Raw genomic sequence first — 18,742 nt, forward strand, 5'->3', positions numbered from 1 at the left:
CAGATTCATAAAGATTTTGTGGTGATTTGATCTGAGTACTCTCGGCTTGCTACTAAATTTGTGGAATAAGCCATGAATATCCCTGGCTTGCTCCTGGAATTCAGGAGTACTGTGAAAGTAAGTCACAATTCACACTTTAACACTGACCCTGGAAGATTAATTGCCCCTTAGCAAGAGATGCTGCTGTATGCTTTGGGGAATAGCTGATGACTTAAGGACATATACAGTTTCAGGTTCAGAGTACTTGGTCAATACATATGAAAAGAGATTTTCAAAAGGCAAATGACTTGATTTACAAACAAAATAGTAAATCTGCACTCATACTAGTACTTTTTAACATTCATAGACTTTTTAAGTTTCATAGTATGTGCAAAAAGCTGGAGAAGTGGTAGTTTCCATTTTTACTACTGGGAATTACACTATTTCAACATTTCATCAGTGCTGGATTCTGTACACAATATAGTCATCAGTGGGTAAATGCTGCCCACCTATGCAATTGCACATTTTTAAAATAGTTTTTTCTCTATGGGGCAAAAGATGTACCCATGGAAAAAACCTCCCGGGCTGGAGTTTGGATGTGTGCCCTTCACCCTTACCATTTCCATGGTGGGAAAGAATCAGAAAGACGTTTGTAAATGCCCAGCAACTCATGACTATGTGGGCTTTCACAAATTCTCTAGGCAAACCATGTCTTGATCCTCACACTCCTGTGCTTCTTTTTCTTTACTACCCATGTAGTATTGTTATGCAGTAGTAAATGCTTTATACATGCTAGGTATCCTTTTGTGGCTCAAACCCGCAATCTCGACAAAATGACCAAAAAGAAAGATGTACGGTAAAGCCAGTGTCAGCGATCTCTCTAGCACTGTAGTTCATGGTGAGTCTATGAATGGATGTGACATTTGCTAGTAGAGGATCCTCAGTTAAGGCTTCTGCAAAATAATCAGTGCCACAGATGTGCTGGGTGCCTAGATTTGACCCTGTTGACCAAGAAAGTGATAATGGATTTGGCCCAAATAATTTATATATTTTCATTTTCGTTCCCTAAGCATCACTTTCACCCTAATATTTCTAAATAAGGGTCTGTTCTTGTGAGTTTGGAAAGCTGAAAATGATTGGTTAGAAACCATTGCCATTGCCTTAGAGCAGCTATACGTACCAGACTAAAAGCTTGGGATTTAATCTTGTGTTAAGCCACAGGAACAAATAAATGATGCCATTTGGATAAGAAACTTGGGAAGCCTCAAGTCAATCATGTATTGGTGTGGTGACAATAAATGCAAAATAAGCAACAACCTTGTGTCAGAGGTTAGACACTATTCTTTGGCGACGAGGATGGCTGGACCGAGCTGTGAAGGAAACAACGCACCATACCACCCATGAGCAGTTAACCCAATGTACTACCTGTGGATTGGGCTACCTTCAAAGCCATCGAAGATTTACCAATGCTTAGAGGACTACTGAAACTGAAGTTGTGCTGTGAGAGAGCGAGGAAATCTCAAAGGCATATGCGCTCACCTCTTGTCATTCAACCACAGGTACTGACAGTGATGTTTATCTGATAAACAGAGACAAACTGCTATTTAAGAGCTCTGTTGTGCAGCAGTAGTACAGCAGCGAACGTGTGTTAACAACAAATTCATGTTGAGCAACAACCTTGTGTCAATGATTACGACAACTAAATCACCAAGGTTAGGACACACTGCTATATTTACTAGCCATAACAACACACACCAGTTAGTTCAGGTGGATAAAACGCTTCCAACATACCCAAGAGTCCACTTTCTTGAGACAGGATTCAAAAGTGGAAGCAGTGACACCCTGATACACATCCTTCTAGGTGAGGTTCCGGGTGCCAAGGGGCATACATATAAAAAGTGGCAGCCGATTGATTCAACCAAATGAGCTATTGCAGCAAAATAATAAGTACACAAGGTTGAGTCACATGAACCTCCATATGTAGTCCCAGACTAAAAAAGTCAGAATAAACTAAGACAGATATAAGCAAAGCAAGTCTAATACCTTGCTATGAATACCAAGGTTGGACAACCCCCCCCCCCCCCCCCATAGGAGTTGACGGTATCAAGTGCTGCAGACATACAAAAGGATGATTGTAGTGACAGAGCTGTAAACAGCTTTCATTCCTTATCCCACTGTGTTTTCCTTATTTTGGAATTATACAGGCTTGCTGAGAAAGGTAGCTCTATATCCCTCATACAGTGTGTATAGCACCACTGTGTAAGTTGCTTAGGATAAGAGGGCATCGGTACACAAAGGGAAAAATTGATTAGCTCCTTGTACGCGAAGTATGTGATGGTGTCTTTAATGGAGGAAAAGTATCAGTTATAGTGGCTTAATCATTTATGGAAAATGTACTTAAATTAAGATATAAAGACAGTTATAAAAAAAAATCTTAAATTATATGTATTAGATGAAGCTCTGAATCTAATAGGGTTGCTGCCATCTCTGTAAGATAGTTAAGGCTAAAATTGGTTACTAGATTGGGAAAAGATGTTCAGATAACTATGAAAGGTTGTACAGGAAGATTTATAAATTGTTAAACTAAGGTACCTCACAGTGATTGGAAGAATTAAGCTAAATTGTTAGTCTTACCATATAGTTTATAATATTTATGCCCACTTATTATAGGCCTTGTTCATCTATATGGTCATGGAACTCCTTGAAGACTTGCAATATCCTTATAATGTACGGCAGGGTTTACTTTATCCCATATACAATAATGGTAGAGTAATTAAAATGAGCCACTTTTCCAGCACTCCATTCGCTGGGCTTGGGAATTTATTCCTCACACTTGCAGCGTCGCATGCAAGAGAGAGGAGCCACTCTAGAATCTAGACGTTGGGGGATATGTCTTTTGTCTACTTTTCCCAGAGGCACAGTTATGTGACCACTGGTCCTCTTACTGTTGGCTCTCCCACTGGCAGAAGAAGGAGTGGGCCTGCAGAGCTGGGGCAACCAACAACAAAGCTGCACATACTCCATTTATTTTTTGCGGTGGCCATCAGCTTGCTGACCAGCCCCTGAACCGGGGACAGCACACGCAGCCTCCACATAGCCAAGGGAAGCCTGTGTAAATATCAGAAGACCAGCACGATAGCCACAAGGCCAAAGATAGAACATTCTGGATAATATGTGTATGAAGGCCTGGGCAGATGGCTTTTGTTTCTCTCAGCTTCTTAAACAAGGCTGAGAAACAGAAAAAACCCTCGGTTATAGAGAGCCGTTTCTTGGCCAGGAAGTGGACCGCATGACCCCAAGATTCAAGAGTGGCCGGCGATGGATGGAGATATACCCTGTAATAAAATTCTGCCACCTTGGACCGAGTTAAACCAAATTTGTCAGAAAGGCAAATTTTGGTCCAGAAAGCCCACTTTTTTTGTTATTTGGTGTAAATCCGTTCAGTAGTTTTAGAGATATTAACAGAAAGCCAAATTTGGATATCTAGAGGTGCGGATCCTTCATGAATAATGACAAGCTCGTCCAGAGATCTGCAGCGCTCTGATTGCCTGCCAACAGTTCAACCGGGAAGTTTTGGCAGTCCTCTTGGGACTCTGCTTCAGCCTAGCCCCCGAAATAAAAGCAAGAAAGGGTGGCAGGGTACGAATACCCTAACCCCCTTATCGTGGTCCTGGGGTCCCAAAGAGACCCCGGCAGGTCAAAAAAGCTTTTTTTTAATTCACTGCAAAATTTGCAAATATCACCTTGAATAAAAACGTAGCCCCTGGGTGGGCATGGTCCTGGGGCATGCAAAGTTTATAAATAAAATTGAGGGGGGCCAATGGGGCCCTCCTCCAAGAACTTATTTGTGCCTCGGGGACCACTACCTCTCTGGGGCTAATGTCAATACTAAGCGGAGAGCCCCGGGGACCACCAACTCCCCGAGGCTATATAAATACATATATAGGGGGCCAAGCAGACCCCCCCCCCCCCCGGGGACCACCTCACCACCGAGGCTAAGATAAACATTAAAGAGGGGGACTGAACGGACTCGTGGCCTCAGGGTCCTCACCTCCCCGGGGACAATTACTTTTTAAAAAAGAGGGAGGGGACCTCGTGGCCCCCCTCTCTGGCCATAAACGGCCCCTTGGATCACCACCGCCCTGGGGCTGTCCTATGCAGAACAAAATAGGGGGGGCTACTCTGCACCCCTTCTGGAGTCATATATGGCCCTGGGGACCACCACTCCCCAGGGCCGGCTTCTGTACCCACCCTCGGAAGATAGCTGTTTGCTTTTGCTTGGCAGGACTTGTGACAGCTCCCACCAAGTTAAAGCAAACACTCTGCTTCCAGCAAGCGGGAGCTGTCAAACTGGATGGGGTCCATGGTGCCAAAATCAGCCTGGGGAGTGGGGCCCCCCTCCATCATTGAATGGTGGCTGGGCCCCGGGGGATAGGGTTATGGGGCTGAAATGACCCAAGGAAGGGGCCGACTTGCCCCCCTATCACATTTAATTTTGTCCAGGCCCTGGGTATAGAGTCCCTGGGGCCGAAATCGACCCGGTAGGCCCCCTCTCCCATTGAATTGTGGCCGGACCTTGGGACAAAAACGGCCAGGGGACCCCGTTTTACTGAGTAGTATGCACAGGTCTTCCCTCCTTCTCCCACGTTGATGGACAACTTAACAAAAGGCACAAGGGCTTTTCCAGATGATTTTGGGGACATATTATTGATGCAGAGGAATACAAGGACATCTCCACCAAATATAGAAGCACTTAATTCATTTAGTCAAGAGGAAGTTCCCATGTTTGGTGGAGATTCACCTCTTTGTGGTCTAGTCGTCTTCTCTTGATGTGGATTCACGTTATCACAGATTTATCGATGAAGACGCTTTACGAACAATCACATTACTGAAATTACATGCACACAAGGTCACTGGAGACATTACCCTGTAGTCCGTTAAGCAGCTGTAGTGCAGAATGTGCACGAGATATTTACCTAACGAGGTAGCACTTACTAATTTACCAGATGAAAGTACTCCAGTTGAGTAGATGTTTTCAGCACTCTTCTGGGAAAAATTAGGTTCCAGTCTGGCCCAGGTGTGCATTTCACAGAAATTAAACTTCAACTGGAAGCACTTACTCATATGAACATAGCAGATGCCCCAGTTTAAGCTCCACTTCAGTAAAGCACAAACGTTCATAACTTCTTAGGCTTCACAAAGGCAAAAGAAATGTTTTTCCTCTCGTCTTCTGTATTGACAAACAATCTGAAATCCTTAATGGACGTGAATGCATCGTTGATCTAATGGAGCACAATCTAATCTGTCGTGACTGTGGCGAGTGGTTTCTTTCTTGTCATCTCCTGGTGAGAGCAGTGTCCATGGTTCTCCCTTTTAAATACCCTTGGTATGCAAATGGCCAAACTCCATAGCGCCACTCACGCACCCACTAACAGACCAACACCGGCACTCACACACCCACTCACACTCACACACCCACTCACAAACACCCACATGCACTCACACTCCTACTCACAGACCCACACAGCCACTCATGCATCCACTCACAGATCCATACAGACACTTACACACCCACTCACAAACCAACACAGGCACTCACACACCCACTCACAGACCCACACAGGCACTCACACACCCACAAATAGACCCATAGCACCACTCACACACCCACACAAGCACTCACACACCTACTCACAGACCCACACAGCTACTCACAGATCCATAGCACAACTTGCAGACCCATACAGGCACTTACATACTCACTCACAAACCTACTCACAGACCTATAGCACCACTCACAGACCCAGTCACAGGCCTATACAGGCACTCACACACCCACTCAGAGACTTACACAGGCACTCATAACCCTACTCACAGACCAACACAGGCACTCACACACCCACTCACAGACAAACACATGTACTCACAGACCCATACAGCCACTCACACACCCACTCACAGACCCATAGAGGCACTCACAGCCACTCACTAACCCACTCACACACCCACTCACAGACCCATAGTGTCATTCACAGACCCAGTCACAGACCCATACAGGCATACACACCTACTCACAAACCCACACAGGCAAACAGACATCCACTCACAGACCCATAGCACCACTTACAAACCCAGTAATAGACCCACACAGGCACCCACTCACATACCCATACAGGCACTCACAGACCCACTCAACAATTCATGCACACACTAACAGACCCATAGCACCACTCACACCCACAGACATACACAGGCACTCACACACCCACAAACAGACTGACACAGCTACTCACAGACCCATAGCACCACTCACAGACCCAGTCACAGACCCATAAGGTACTCACACACCCACTCATAGACCCGCACAGGCATTCACAGACCCACACAGATACTCAGACACCGACTCACAGACCCATAGCAACACTCACAAACCAAGTCACAGACCCCCACATGCATTCACACACCCATTCACCTACCCACACAGGCACTCACACACCTACTCGTAGGCCCACACAGGCACTCACACACCGATTACGATTAACAGACCCATAGCACCACTCACACACCCACTCAAAGACACACAGAGGCACTCACACACCCACAAAATGACCCTCACAACCACTCACACACCTACTCACAGACCCACACAGGCACTCGTACACCCACTCACAGACGCACACAGGCACTCACAGACCCATAGCACCACTCACACACACACTGACATTGACACAACCACTCACAAACCCAGTCTGCCACTCACAGTTTACATTTCATGAAATTTCATGAGAAAACAATGGTTACAGGGACGTCATAGTTAGGAAATAAAATTTAAAAAATCTTAGAAATTCACTAAAAAAACAAAGGTTACAGGGACGTAATCTTAGAAATTCACTAAAAAAACAAAGGTTACAGGGACGTAATATGTGAGGTCATAAGCAGTGCATTGCGGGGGCGTAAGTTATAGTTAGATCAGGTCATTATAAGTGCTGAATTTCACGGGTTTTGTATGAGTGGAATCTGAGCCTAATTATAACGTCTCTGTAACTTTTGGCTTTTTCATTGAATATATTATGAACCCTGATGGTTTAAAGATTCACGTAATCGCGAGCTGTTTTGACATTCAACAGCTAAACTCATTCTCCCTGTTTGTGCAATTTGTTGATGGTTATTTCGATTGTGCCCATAGGAGTCAATTCAGAGATAATGACTATGGGGTGAATGCTCGTGCAATGACTTGCCAAAATTATTTTGAGATTCTGGGTACGCTAATGAAGGACTACAGTATTGCACTAGTGATGAGGTGCCACAGCTGAGTACAATGTTTTCTATTTTTGAAAATGTCATTCTGCATTTAAGAATGCTTTATAGTGGGTGTTTGCACGGTGAAAACCCATCAGGTTTTCAATAACACCTGACCTCATTTTTACGGTATTTATACTTTGAGCATGAACAAATAGACCATGTGATTTAGTATTTTGTACACCCTTCGAGACATTGAATTATACATAACTAACAGTACAAATGTATGCCAATCAATCCACCATGTTTTGGTGATTAAACATTATGTTGGTGTAATGCCCAGTTATTATGCATCTGTTTGGGTTTGATTTTGAAGATCCAACACTTGTTTATGGTATTTTACCTGAGGTCTTCCATGTCTATAATGTCAACTTGCAGTCACTGTACTAATGCTCTTTTATGATGTCAGGGTTTTCAAAACAATAATGGAACTGTTCTGACGGATCTGTGGACCCATCCGCGGCAGCGTAATTGGCAGCATTGTTTCTATGTTTTTGTATCACATACATCCTGTTTCTGTTTAAATGTTGACTGATTACGGTGCTCTTTTATGTTTGAAACAGGCCAGAATCTCAGCCAAAACGTCTCCATGGCAGATAATGCTTGATTAAATATATGAAGAGTCTGCACAGTGTCGGACCTATTCTTTACTCTGGTGCAGGTATTGGAGGGATATATAGATTCAATGAAAAATCACAGGTTTAAGTGACGTTATAGTTAAGTGAATATTTCAATGGCAACATTAATGTTTTGAATTAAAAAATTCACCAGTTGCAGTTAGCAGAGTTAATAATAACTTGCACCCCTGCCGTGCACTACTTCTGCCCTCACATATTACATTACTCATGACATGTTCTATGACATCACTGATGGAGATCTCAAATGACATCACTGATTACATCATCCAAGCACACATTGCTCTATCAATGATTATGGCGTTGGAGGTCTGAAAGTAAGTGTAAAATAGATCATAATAATATGAAGCATAATTAATGTACTCATATGTACAAGCCCCTTAGATAAACCAATCTTGTGTTATGTGCAACATTGACCCTAAACCATACACTTCATGGGTTACTGTTGCAGCAGATGGTGTTCAGAATGTATACAACTGTTCAGAGAAAACAAAGTTCCTCCAGATACTACATTTCTGTTACATAACTAATGCCTTACTACGAACAGTCTTTATCTGTATCAAACCCCTCATAGTCCCCAAACCTTCACTGAGAAATGAAGTTGATATGACTAGAAAAGTGGGTAGTGTAAACAGTGTTTACTCTGTTGAGGGAGTTTACTTTGTACCACAATGTTTGCAGACAGTGAAATTCTCATGAGAAATACTCCATAGCGTTTTAAAAAGTATCTACGAAGAATAGTATACACTCAATGCAAAACTCATCCAAAGAGAGACTAATCACTTAAAATAACCAAGTTCTGAAGGTGCTAAAGATTATACCACCTTCAGCCTTCATACTCTGGTGAAGACTTTACAGATAGCCCATCTTCTGAACCAAATCAAGCACATGTGCATTGGTACCTGGTGCACGCAGTCTTCTGTTATGTAGAAATTGTCATACGGAGACAATTCTGTCTAATAATGAAGGATGTTTACAAAAAGTAGTATGTAGTACGTAGAATCATTGCCCTGTTGGAAACTTTGTCTGCAGAACCAAAAAACCTGTGTGCAACATATTGGACAAAATTGTCAACTGTCATCGGCACACACAGTTACTCATGAATACATAGATTCATAACATATTCAATACCTCAGCACACCTATGATACATTGGGAGTACATGTGATTTGTAAACACTTACACCTATTATCTGCACACAGGCTGTACAAAATGAGGTAGAAAAGTAATACGGTAGTTACCCGCCACTATGTGAACTATAAAATAAACCAACAAACTCATTGGATGATGTCATCAATGATGCAATTTGAGAAGTTATCCGTGATGTCATAAATGATGTCATAGAACATGTCATGAGTGATGTAATAAGTGAGGTAATATGGCGTGCATGACAGGGCGCAAGTTATAGTTAGCTTTGGTAACTATAACTGGTGAATTTCTGTGGTGTGAGTTCAAGACGTTTATGTTCTCAGTGAGATATTCACCTAACTATAACGTCACTTTAACCTTTGTTTTTTTCAGTTAATTTCTATGGCTCTTGTTTTTTAAACAAAAACAGATCTTTTTATCACACCTAAATATAACGCTACTGTAGCCTTTGGTTTTTTCAGTGGATTTCAGGTTTTTTTTTGTAAAGTGATATTTTATTAACATATGTAAAGCCAACCCCCAGCTGTGCATGGTTTTTGTTCATGTGCAGCAGGGGGGATTTGGCTGCATGCCAGGCCCAGCAGCAAACCCCCCACAGGCAGCCAACCCCACGCTGTGCACTAATTTCGGCTATGTGCAGTAGGATGTTAGGTAACCAGATCCTGTGGCCAACCCACCCAGAGGCAGCCAACCCTCTTGCAGTCAGCCAACCCAACGCTGCTCATGGCCTTTCATTATGAGGTACATGGGGTTGGCCTCAGGCCCTTGCTTCCAATTCTCCGCATGCAGCCACCTGGATGCAGCCAACCCTGCACTGCGTATGGACTTTGCTGGGTGCAGAGACAGAATATCAATTAAAAAATATCGATTTGCACAAATATCGAGTTGCAATTATCATGGGTCAAAAATATCGGTATACAGATTCTCGTGGTCAAGAATATCGATTTTATTATGGTCTCGAGATACATGATTCGCAAATGATAGCTCAATCTAAAGATAATTAGGGCGTGGGAGGTGGGGAAGGGGTAAACTGAGAGATGAGGAAACCGTGACATTTACGTTTATGCTTTATGTTTTGATATTCAACCTGTTACTACCAATGTATAAGCGGGGCATTAAGATCTTGGTTCGTTTGTCTGAGGCTATCAACTGTATTAACGCTGACCTAATGGAAAATGTTAATAAAGAAATTTTTAAAAAATGTAAGAAAAGAATATCGATTTTAGGTAAGTAATATCGATGTTTAAAATATCGAAGTGTTTAATATCGTTTGCAAAAATATAGTTGTTAAAAATATTGTTTATTAATGTTATGTATTTTAGTGTTTATTTTATATGTATATGTTGTATGTTATTTGTATAAGAATTGTTTGTATTTTTAATATATGTGTTACATTTCTAGTTGTTATTAATTTCTTTTATTTGAATTTTGCATTTTTAGTTCCGTAGCAATTGGTGGTTTATAGGGGAATAGGGTGTAAAGTAATTTAATTATATTATTTATTAATTTATTTATTTTATTTTGTGTTTCATAGAGCGCGAACCAGACCTGTGAGGGTATCAGAGCGCTTTACGGATTAACAGGTGGTCTACAATAGATTTAGGAGGGGTGGATACATTTGGGATAGAAACAGGTAGATACATTATACAAAAAACAAGCAGTCTCAAATCCTGGATATCTTATGGGTAAGAACAGGTAGATACATTATACAAGAAAACAAGCAGTCTCAAATCCCGGGTGGGATGCCCAGAACTGCTGGGTAGGTATCATCTGGAAAAACCATGGGTAATGCCGTAATAGTAGGTGGAACACAGTCGCTGAGGTGATTGTAATGCGAGCATTAGGAGAGGAATTTGCCCATTAGGAAAGTTTTGGCCTCCTTTTTAAATGTTAAATTTATTGGTGATTTTTTATTAATTAATATTTGTTTAATTGAGATGTTATAGTATTAAATGTGAAAAGTAATTTATTGTTAATTAATAATTGGTTGTGAATTAATTTAAATGTATTAATTGGTAATTAATTATAGTAATTGTGTAATACATTTTAGGTGTATGTTGTGGTGTTTATAGGTGTTAAGGATGGGAAGTAATGTATTTTTAATTGATGAAGCAATAATTGGTTATTAGTTAATTTTAATTAATTAATTGGTATTTAATTATGGTAATTGTGTAATAAATTTTAGGTATGTTTTTTAGTGTTTATAAATGTTAATGGCGAGAAGTAATTTATTTTTAATTGAATTAATTGGATGTTAATTAATTTTAATTAATTAATTGGTAATTAGTTATAATAATTGTATAATTAATTTTAGGTGTTTGTTTTGGTGTTTATAAGAGTAAAGGGCAGGATGTAATTTGTATTTATTTAATTAATATATAGTTGTTAATTAATGTTAATTATTTGATATGTATTTTGGGTAATTGTTTAATGTTTTTGTCTGTTTTTACTTTTAAAGGGGTAAAGGGTGGGTATTAAATACATTTTAATTACTTTATTATTAGTTGTTAATAGTAATAGTTTTTAATTTATAAATAAGTTTTAATTGTGTTTTCTTATTTTAGAGTTTAATTTAGGTGTGTGTTGTGGATATCATAGTGTGTGTAGTCAATTAATGTTTATTTGTTTTTTATTAATATTTTTTAAATTGATTATTAGTTATGTTAATTTTGAAAAACATTTATTTAGAAATGTTGAAGTGTTTTGTTGTTGGTGGGGTGTTATAGGGTAGGAAATACAATAAATATATTTATGTATTAATCAATGTATTTGTTTGCAAACATTTTCTAGTTTAAAATAATTTTATGTTATAAATATATTTATTATTTTATGATAAATTATTTGTATGTTTTATATGTAATTAATAGTATAATATTAAAAATATATATATTTAATTTTCCATTTTTAAATATAGTTTATTTTTTAAAATATTATTTTAGAATTTTTAATGCTTTTTAGTTTTTGATTTAACTGTTTGAGTTTGAATAGTAATTTTTGTCTCTTCGCTATCCAACACTTTCCCTACTGTTGCACTCACTGGAGTGGGAAAAGTAATTTTTACCCCTCCGCTATCCATCACTTTCCCTACTGTTGCACTCACTGGAGTCGGAATAGTCATTTTAACCTCTCCGCTATCCAACACTTTCCCTACTGTTGCATTCACTGGAGTGGGAATAAAATTTTTTACCTCTCTGCTATCCGACAGTTATTCTACTGTTGCATTCATTAGAGTGGGAATAGTCATTTTTACCCCTCCGCTATCCAAAACGTTCTCTACTGTTGCACTCTTTGGAGTGGAAATAGTAATTTTTTTCCCCTCCACTATCCAATACATTCCCTACTGTTGCTCTAACTGGAGTGGGAATAGTAATTTTTACACCTCCGCTATCCAACACTTTCCCTTCTGTTGCGCTCACTGGAGTGGGAATAGTCATTTTTACCTCTCCGCTATCCAACTCTTTCCCTACTGTTGCACTGTTTGGAGTGGGAATAGTAATTTTTACCCCTCCGCTATCCAACACTTTCCCTTCTGTTGCGCTCACTGGAGTGGGAATAGTCATTTTTACCCCTCCGCTATCCAACACTTTCCCTACCGTTGCACTCTTTGGAGTGAGAATAGTCATTTTTACTCCTCCGCTATCCAATACTTTTCCTATTGTTGCATTCTTTGGCGTGTGAATAGTATTTATTCCCCTCCGCTATCCAATACTTTCCCTACTGTTGCTATCACTGGAGTGGGAATAGTAATTTTTACCGCTCCGGTATCCAACATTTTCCCTACTGTTGCACAAGCCTTATTAGGCCCCAAGGGACCCCATCCCCCAGGCCAGACGTTTTTTTTAAAGGGTCGGGGGTTGTGTGCCCCCCCTCCCTGAGTCTTCACAGGCCTCGGAACCACATCCTCAGGGCCGGCTATTTTAAAAGGAGAGTGGGGTCGTGAGGCCCTCCTCCCTGATCCCCTTTTGGCCCCAGGGATCCCACCCTCCAATGCATTATTAATTGGTGGGTGCCCCGATGCCCACCTGGGGCACCTACCAAGCACACGTTGTATCCACGTGAAGAGCCCACGGCCCCAGCTGGCTCCCTGCTTGGTGCATGCTTCATCCAGGCAGGAGCAATATGTATTCTATATCTCTGCCTGTATCAGTATGGGCAGGCAGACAGAACACAAGTTTTCTCCCAGCCAGATGGGAAGCAGACCTGCTGTGTGTTTCCTTTTGGCGGGAGATTTGAAAATGCTCCCGCCAAAGGGGAGCAAACACATGTTTCCCTGCCCGTGGTACTGTGGGCAGGGAAACTACAGTGGGCTGGGCTCCCCGGAACACAGTAAGTGAGCCGACCTCACGTGATGGGGTTCCCGGGACCATTAACTCTCAGTGATGGGTGCTGCGTGGGACCTCCTCCCTTTTAATTTAATTCACTGCCCCAGGGGATGATGTCCCCAGTGCCCTTTTAAGGCTCAGGGAGGGGGACCGTGCAACCCCTTCCCCTTCCAGTTTTAATTTGGCAGTTTTAAAATGGCAGCTGACATTTTTTTCCAGGATCCTGTGGGATTGGGGCAAAAAGTGCCCATTTCTTTTTTTAACTTCAGGACAGGGGACTAAGTCACCAAGTCCTGTAATGGCTGCCAGCAAAATTTTTCTCATGTTGCTGACAGCCAATCTGGACATTCGCTCCCACATGAGCGTATTGGCCCAAGGGAAAAAAGCTCTTTGGGCCAATCAGAATGCTCTATTTTTGAATTGGCACTCCTGCAAGACTCCTGCGAGCCTATCGCAGCCCCAACGGTCCAGATCTACAAATATGTTTGTACCTTAATTTTTCAAAAACTACTGAACAGATTTACACCAAATCACAAAAAGTGCAATCTGTGTACCATGATCTAGCTTCCTGCCAAAGTCGGTGTAATTCCGTTCATCAGTTTTTGTGGTAGCCCTGTTTAAAGAAGTCTGTGGAAATTGCATGAGGAAATTTGCTTTTAGGACCTGTCTTTTTTTTCGGCCTCACTTGACGGATCACCCCTAAACTTTCCAGGAAGGAGCTGAACTGAATCTTCTTTTTTTGGGGGAAGTTTTGTGAAGATTTGTTAAACGGCACCAAAGTTATTAGCAAACTAAAAAAAAACGCCTTGTCTAGGGAAAAGCAATCTTAACCATAACTACCCTGTGGCGACCCCCCACTGGATATTATATTACCTCAACACATTATCCTTTCAGGCTTAGACTGCGTATAAATTATGCAAAAAAGGAAGCAGGACACTGTGTAGTTCCCATGTTTAGGTGGTTGTTATAGTTAGGTGAAAATGCCAGTTGAAACATAACGTTTTAAACTAACAAAACCACTGACATTCACCACTTATAGTTATCTCTAAGTAGCTATAACTCGTGCCCTAAAGCAACTATAATTTGCAACCTCACCATGCGTAGCATTGTTATCAATGATGTCATTTCAGATGTCGCTAAGGATGTTATCAATGCAGTTATTGAACATGTCATGAGTGATGTAATATGTGAGCGTGCAGGCAGTGCATGGCTTTCTTGGAGGAAGCTGACACGGGTGAGACATTATTGGACAGTTTTATGAAGATTCGTCAGACGGCGCCAAAGTTAGTAGCAAACAAAAAAATGAATTTCCTGTGGAAATGTGATTCTAACTACAACTACCCAGTGGGGGCACTCCAGGGGTTTAAAAGTGGTATTTTATGACCTCAGTGCAATAAACTAACATGTTTCAGCAAAAGCCTTGACCTCTGTGTTAGTGTGCTAATTTCCCATTATCCCTTAAATAAACAACCTCTTAAAAAGCATAGACAATATAAAGAGGCACTGCAAAATAGATAGAATGTGCTGTTACATTTCAGCCATCTTGACATGGTTCAGGTACAACAATTGTTTCAAATCATTTACATTTTTCACTTTATCATGCGACTTTCATTGCTATCTGTACACACCGATGCAGATTATTTTTGTAAGAAGTCTTAATTATGTAAAACACTTAATGTGTGATTGATAATTAAATATTATTACAAGTGAGTGACTGCTCGTACATTATGATCTGCTTATTTGTCTCATAGAGACATTTGCATTTCCATACAGCCCCCAAGATAAGGTGTTAGCAATCACAATAGAAGGGTATTTCAAATGTATGAAAAAATCTATCGACCATAAAAACAAAACTGTTCCCTAGAAGAAGATCACCATGATTCTTGGAATATATGAATAACCATTGATACGAATCATCCAATTCAGTACGCACATGCGCAAACTCTATGCACCCTTGGGTGTGGCTGGAATATATAATTACACTTAAAGCTCCACTCAACTTACATTTGCTTGCACATGCTTGTGCCTTTCCTCTTTTTCGTTCCCATTTACAGTACCCCCTATTTGATCTCATAGCTACTGCATATCTCTTGGCCCAAGTCTCAACTAGCTCCTCATCACTATTGAGCCCATCCGAATTCTTGGTGTGCAGATTTATAATATATCTAGGCACAATCCTACGTAACGTCGCGACCCTGTCCCCTCCTCTTTACTTAGGGACTATAGGATCAAGGCAACAGAACATTACCAGATAGCGGTTATTGGCATGGAATACATGAAAGTGCCTGGCCACTGGGTAAGATACATTCCCTTTTGGTATGGCCTGCATGTGTTCCAGAATTCACTTATTGGTTGCATGTATTTTACTTTGAATATATTGCTTGACGCAAGGACATACAAGACAGTATACTGTATAGGCAGTATACTGTATAGGCTGAGTTACAATTTAAGATTTTTTAGATCTTAAATTGTTTGACCCTTCCTGGTATATCGTACTCAGTTACTTTACTGCTATGTTTGCATGTCTTGCACCTCTTGTATGGATTAAAACCTCTATGTGTCATGTTCAGTTGGGTAGATACTGGGATGGAGAAATGGCTATGCGCTAAATTATCTCTTAGAGAAGTTCTTCTATAGGTGACTTGTGGGTGTGTCTGATCCAAGTATGTGCCAACTCCTTCGGAATATGTTACATACTTGTGCTGTCTACTGAAAAGAATTGTGATCATTTTAGTCTATGGTTAATTTTTTTGTTTGGCCCAATCTAGTAACACTTCTTAGTGTGAAAGTTGCTTAACCCTATCCTTGGCTGGCTTAAGGACAGAGATATCATCTTGAATCTTGTAGTCATATCGCCTTGGACTTTCTCAAAGTCTTCAAACTGAAGTAACTATAACTCACACCCTCCACACACTGCTTTTCACATCACATATTACATCATTCATGGCATGTTTTATGTCATCATTGATAACGTGAGTGAGAAATTTGAAATTACATCTTTGATGACACTGTGTGCTTCATCGTGTACGAGGAGCTGAGGTTGATAAGGTCCCTCTGGGAGCTTAATGCGAGGAACTCTCTCTCAATCACCTTCAAGTACAGCTTGTTGCCATTCACTCATGAATGATAAAGTTAAGGGAGGCTGAGGTGTGTTCTTTTGTGATGAACCATTGTGCAGAAGGCCATTACACAGCTCGATGTCATCATCAGAGAAGTGGAAGTGTGACCCACAGGCTCTGATGAGTTCACCCAGTGGCTGCATGTTGATGTTAAATAGCAGTGGTGAGAGACAGGGTTTGGGGTAGAGAATAACCTTGGCGGACCAGAAGAGATCTGTTCTGAAGAAAGGACTTTGACCATTTGGTGGAGCAAAATGATATCCTTAGGGCAAAGAGAGAGTTTTAAGATTGAAAAGGTCCAAAGAAAATATTAATTCTCTGTATACAATCCCTCATGGCAACAATTGCAATAGGGCAATAATTTCTGCCTGTCAGGATGATCAGATCACCACTGTTGATTGTGGGTTTCCAAAATCGGTGTTATGGTTTTGTTTGTTTAGTGATCTCTGCAAGAGACTCTTTCACTAGCTCATGATTGTATGTAACTTCTAAGGGTGTATAATCCAAAAAGCATTGCCATCTACTTGGAATCAGGATTTTGGCATATCTATGCTACTCGTATAACACTACCGTACATGAGATTACTAAATAGCATTGATATGTTCTGCCAGATGTAATGCCAACTCAATTGCTTTCATACTTCATAAGGAATGGCGCTGCAAACTGTGATTAATTTGTGTCTCTTATTCTCAGGGATGACCTTCTGCTGATTGGACCAGGCAAAAGGAATTACACATATGCTGCCCAGGCTGTGAACCGTGGTGTCACCTTGCTGGGCATCTGGGACCAGAAGCATCCAGGTCTGGCTGATTATATCCCTCTGCCCGTGGAGCATGCAATCACACCTGACTTGTTGGAACCAGTAGCATTAGGAGATGTGATCTGTTTCAGCACTCCACTCGTAAATAAGGAAGGTGGGTATAAACTTTTACAGTTTATCTTTTCTCTGCACAGAAATGTGCATATTGCTTTTTGTAAACATGTATGAAGTTAAATTGTCCTTTCTATCCAACACTTCTAAGAAATGGCATGTCGTGTTGATTTTTCCATTTACAAAGTACTTTATATGTACACTCTAATCCATGCACATCACCCTTATACCATGTAGGGGCGCATGGTGTAAAAAGAATGTTTGATGTGTAGCAATATGTATGTAGAATGTCCACATGTAAATACATAAGTGCAAATAACTCTACATGTGTTACACATTTGGAGACAGATGGTTTACTATATATCCCTATGTAAGTACATAGTATGGAGTGTGCAGTGAGGTCTCAGCAACTCTCCACCTTACTCCACTGGCAGTATCTCCTTTACTAAGACTCAGGTCTAACATCTAACATCCTGGCAAGAAGGCAGACATTGTTTTTGTTGTGTCACTATACAAACTTCGGGGAGCTTAAAGATGTTTGGTAACATTTGTAATCTGCAAGTGCATTTAGAGATAAAGAAGTAAAGTTGATGTTTTACAAAGGTGAAGTTACATGAGTAGATCTACTCCTACACATAGGTATAAATCTCCACTTTTTTGCTATCTACCATTTCCAAGTGGTGGAACTTATGAGTCTCTACTCCTTGAAATAGGGGTGCAAAGCCTCTTACAAATCGATTTACGAATGTAAAGGGACAACAATCTTCATGTAGGAAAATAGAGGGACAAATATTAAAGTTTTAAACATTGAAAAAATAAAATTATTTTAACGTACAATATAAAAGTAAATTGGTATATAATAATTAGTATTAATGTATAACCAATAAATTAGAGTTGCAACACATAACCTCCTCATTTTAAATTTCTATTGCTTTTTAAAACATTTAAAATATATTAATGAATTTATGTATTTATTTCTGAGATTAACTCTTCTACAAATACATTCCACAGTCTATATTCGTTGTATTTAAAAGCTAAAACGAGTAAACTGAATCAATCTGTCCATCTAATCATTGCAGTTGCTGTAAAATACATCAGTAATTTAACATAAAAATGCAAGTTAGAGACCATACTAATTGGCAATTGTGTTGTATAATCAGATGCAAACAATAAAGTGTATTTTGGCTCCTGGAAGAGAATAGTTTTATAATAGGAAATAAAAATAAAATATAACAACGGTATTAGAAAAGGATATAAGAACAACCAATTAAAATGCTTTTGTACTGTGAAGAATAATAGCTAGTTGATTGGTAAGATTGAAAAAAACAGTTATAAAACCATGCTTTTTATTACTAGTGGAATCTCATCA

At 40.3% G+C, this 18,742-nt stretch overlaps 1 protein-coding gene across 1 annotated transcript in view; it reads left to right on the plus strand.

The window, feature by feature from the left end:
• Window positions 1-18,742, plus strand: part of NUP210L (nucleoporin 210 like) — a 358,615-nt gene that overhangs the window by 290,745 nt on the left and 49,128 nt on the right. The window contains exon 32 of the mRNA XM_085637033.1: window positions 17,196-17,416. Coding sequence (XP_085493159.1) covers window positions 17,196-17,416 — 221 coding nt within the window. The remainder of the gene's footprint in view (window positions 1-17,195; window positions 17,417-18,742) is intronic.

This window comes from Triturus cristatus, chromosome 12 (genome assembly GCF_964204655.1).
Source record: "Triturus cristatus chromosome 12, aTriCri1.1, whole genome shotgun sequence".
Taxonomy (NCBI): domain Eukaryota; kingdom Metazoa; phylum Chordata; class Amphibia; order Caudata; family Salamandridae; genus Triturus; species Triturus cristatus.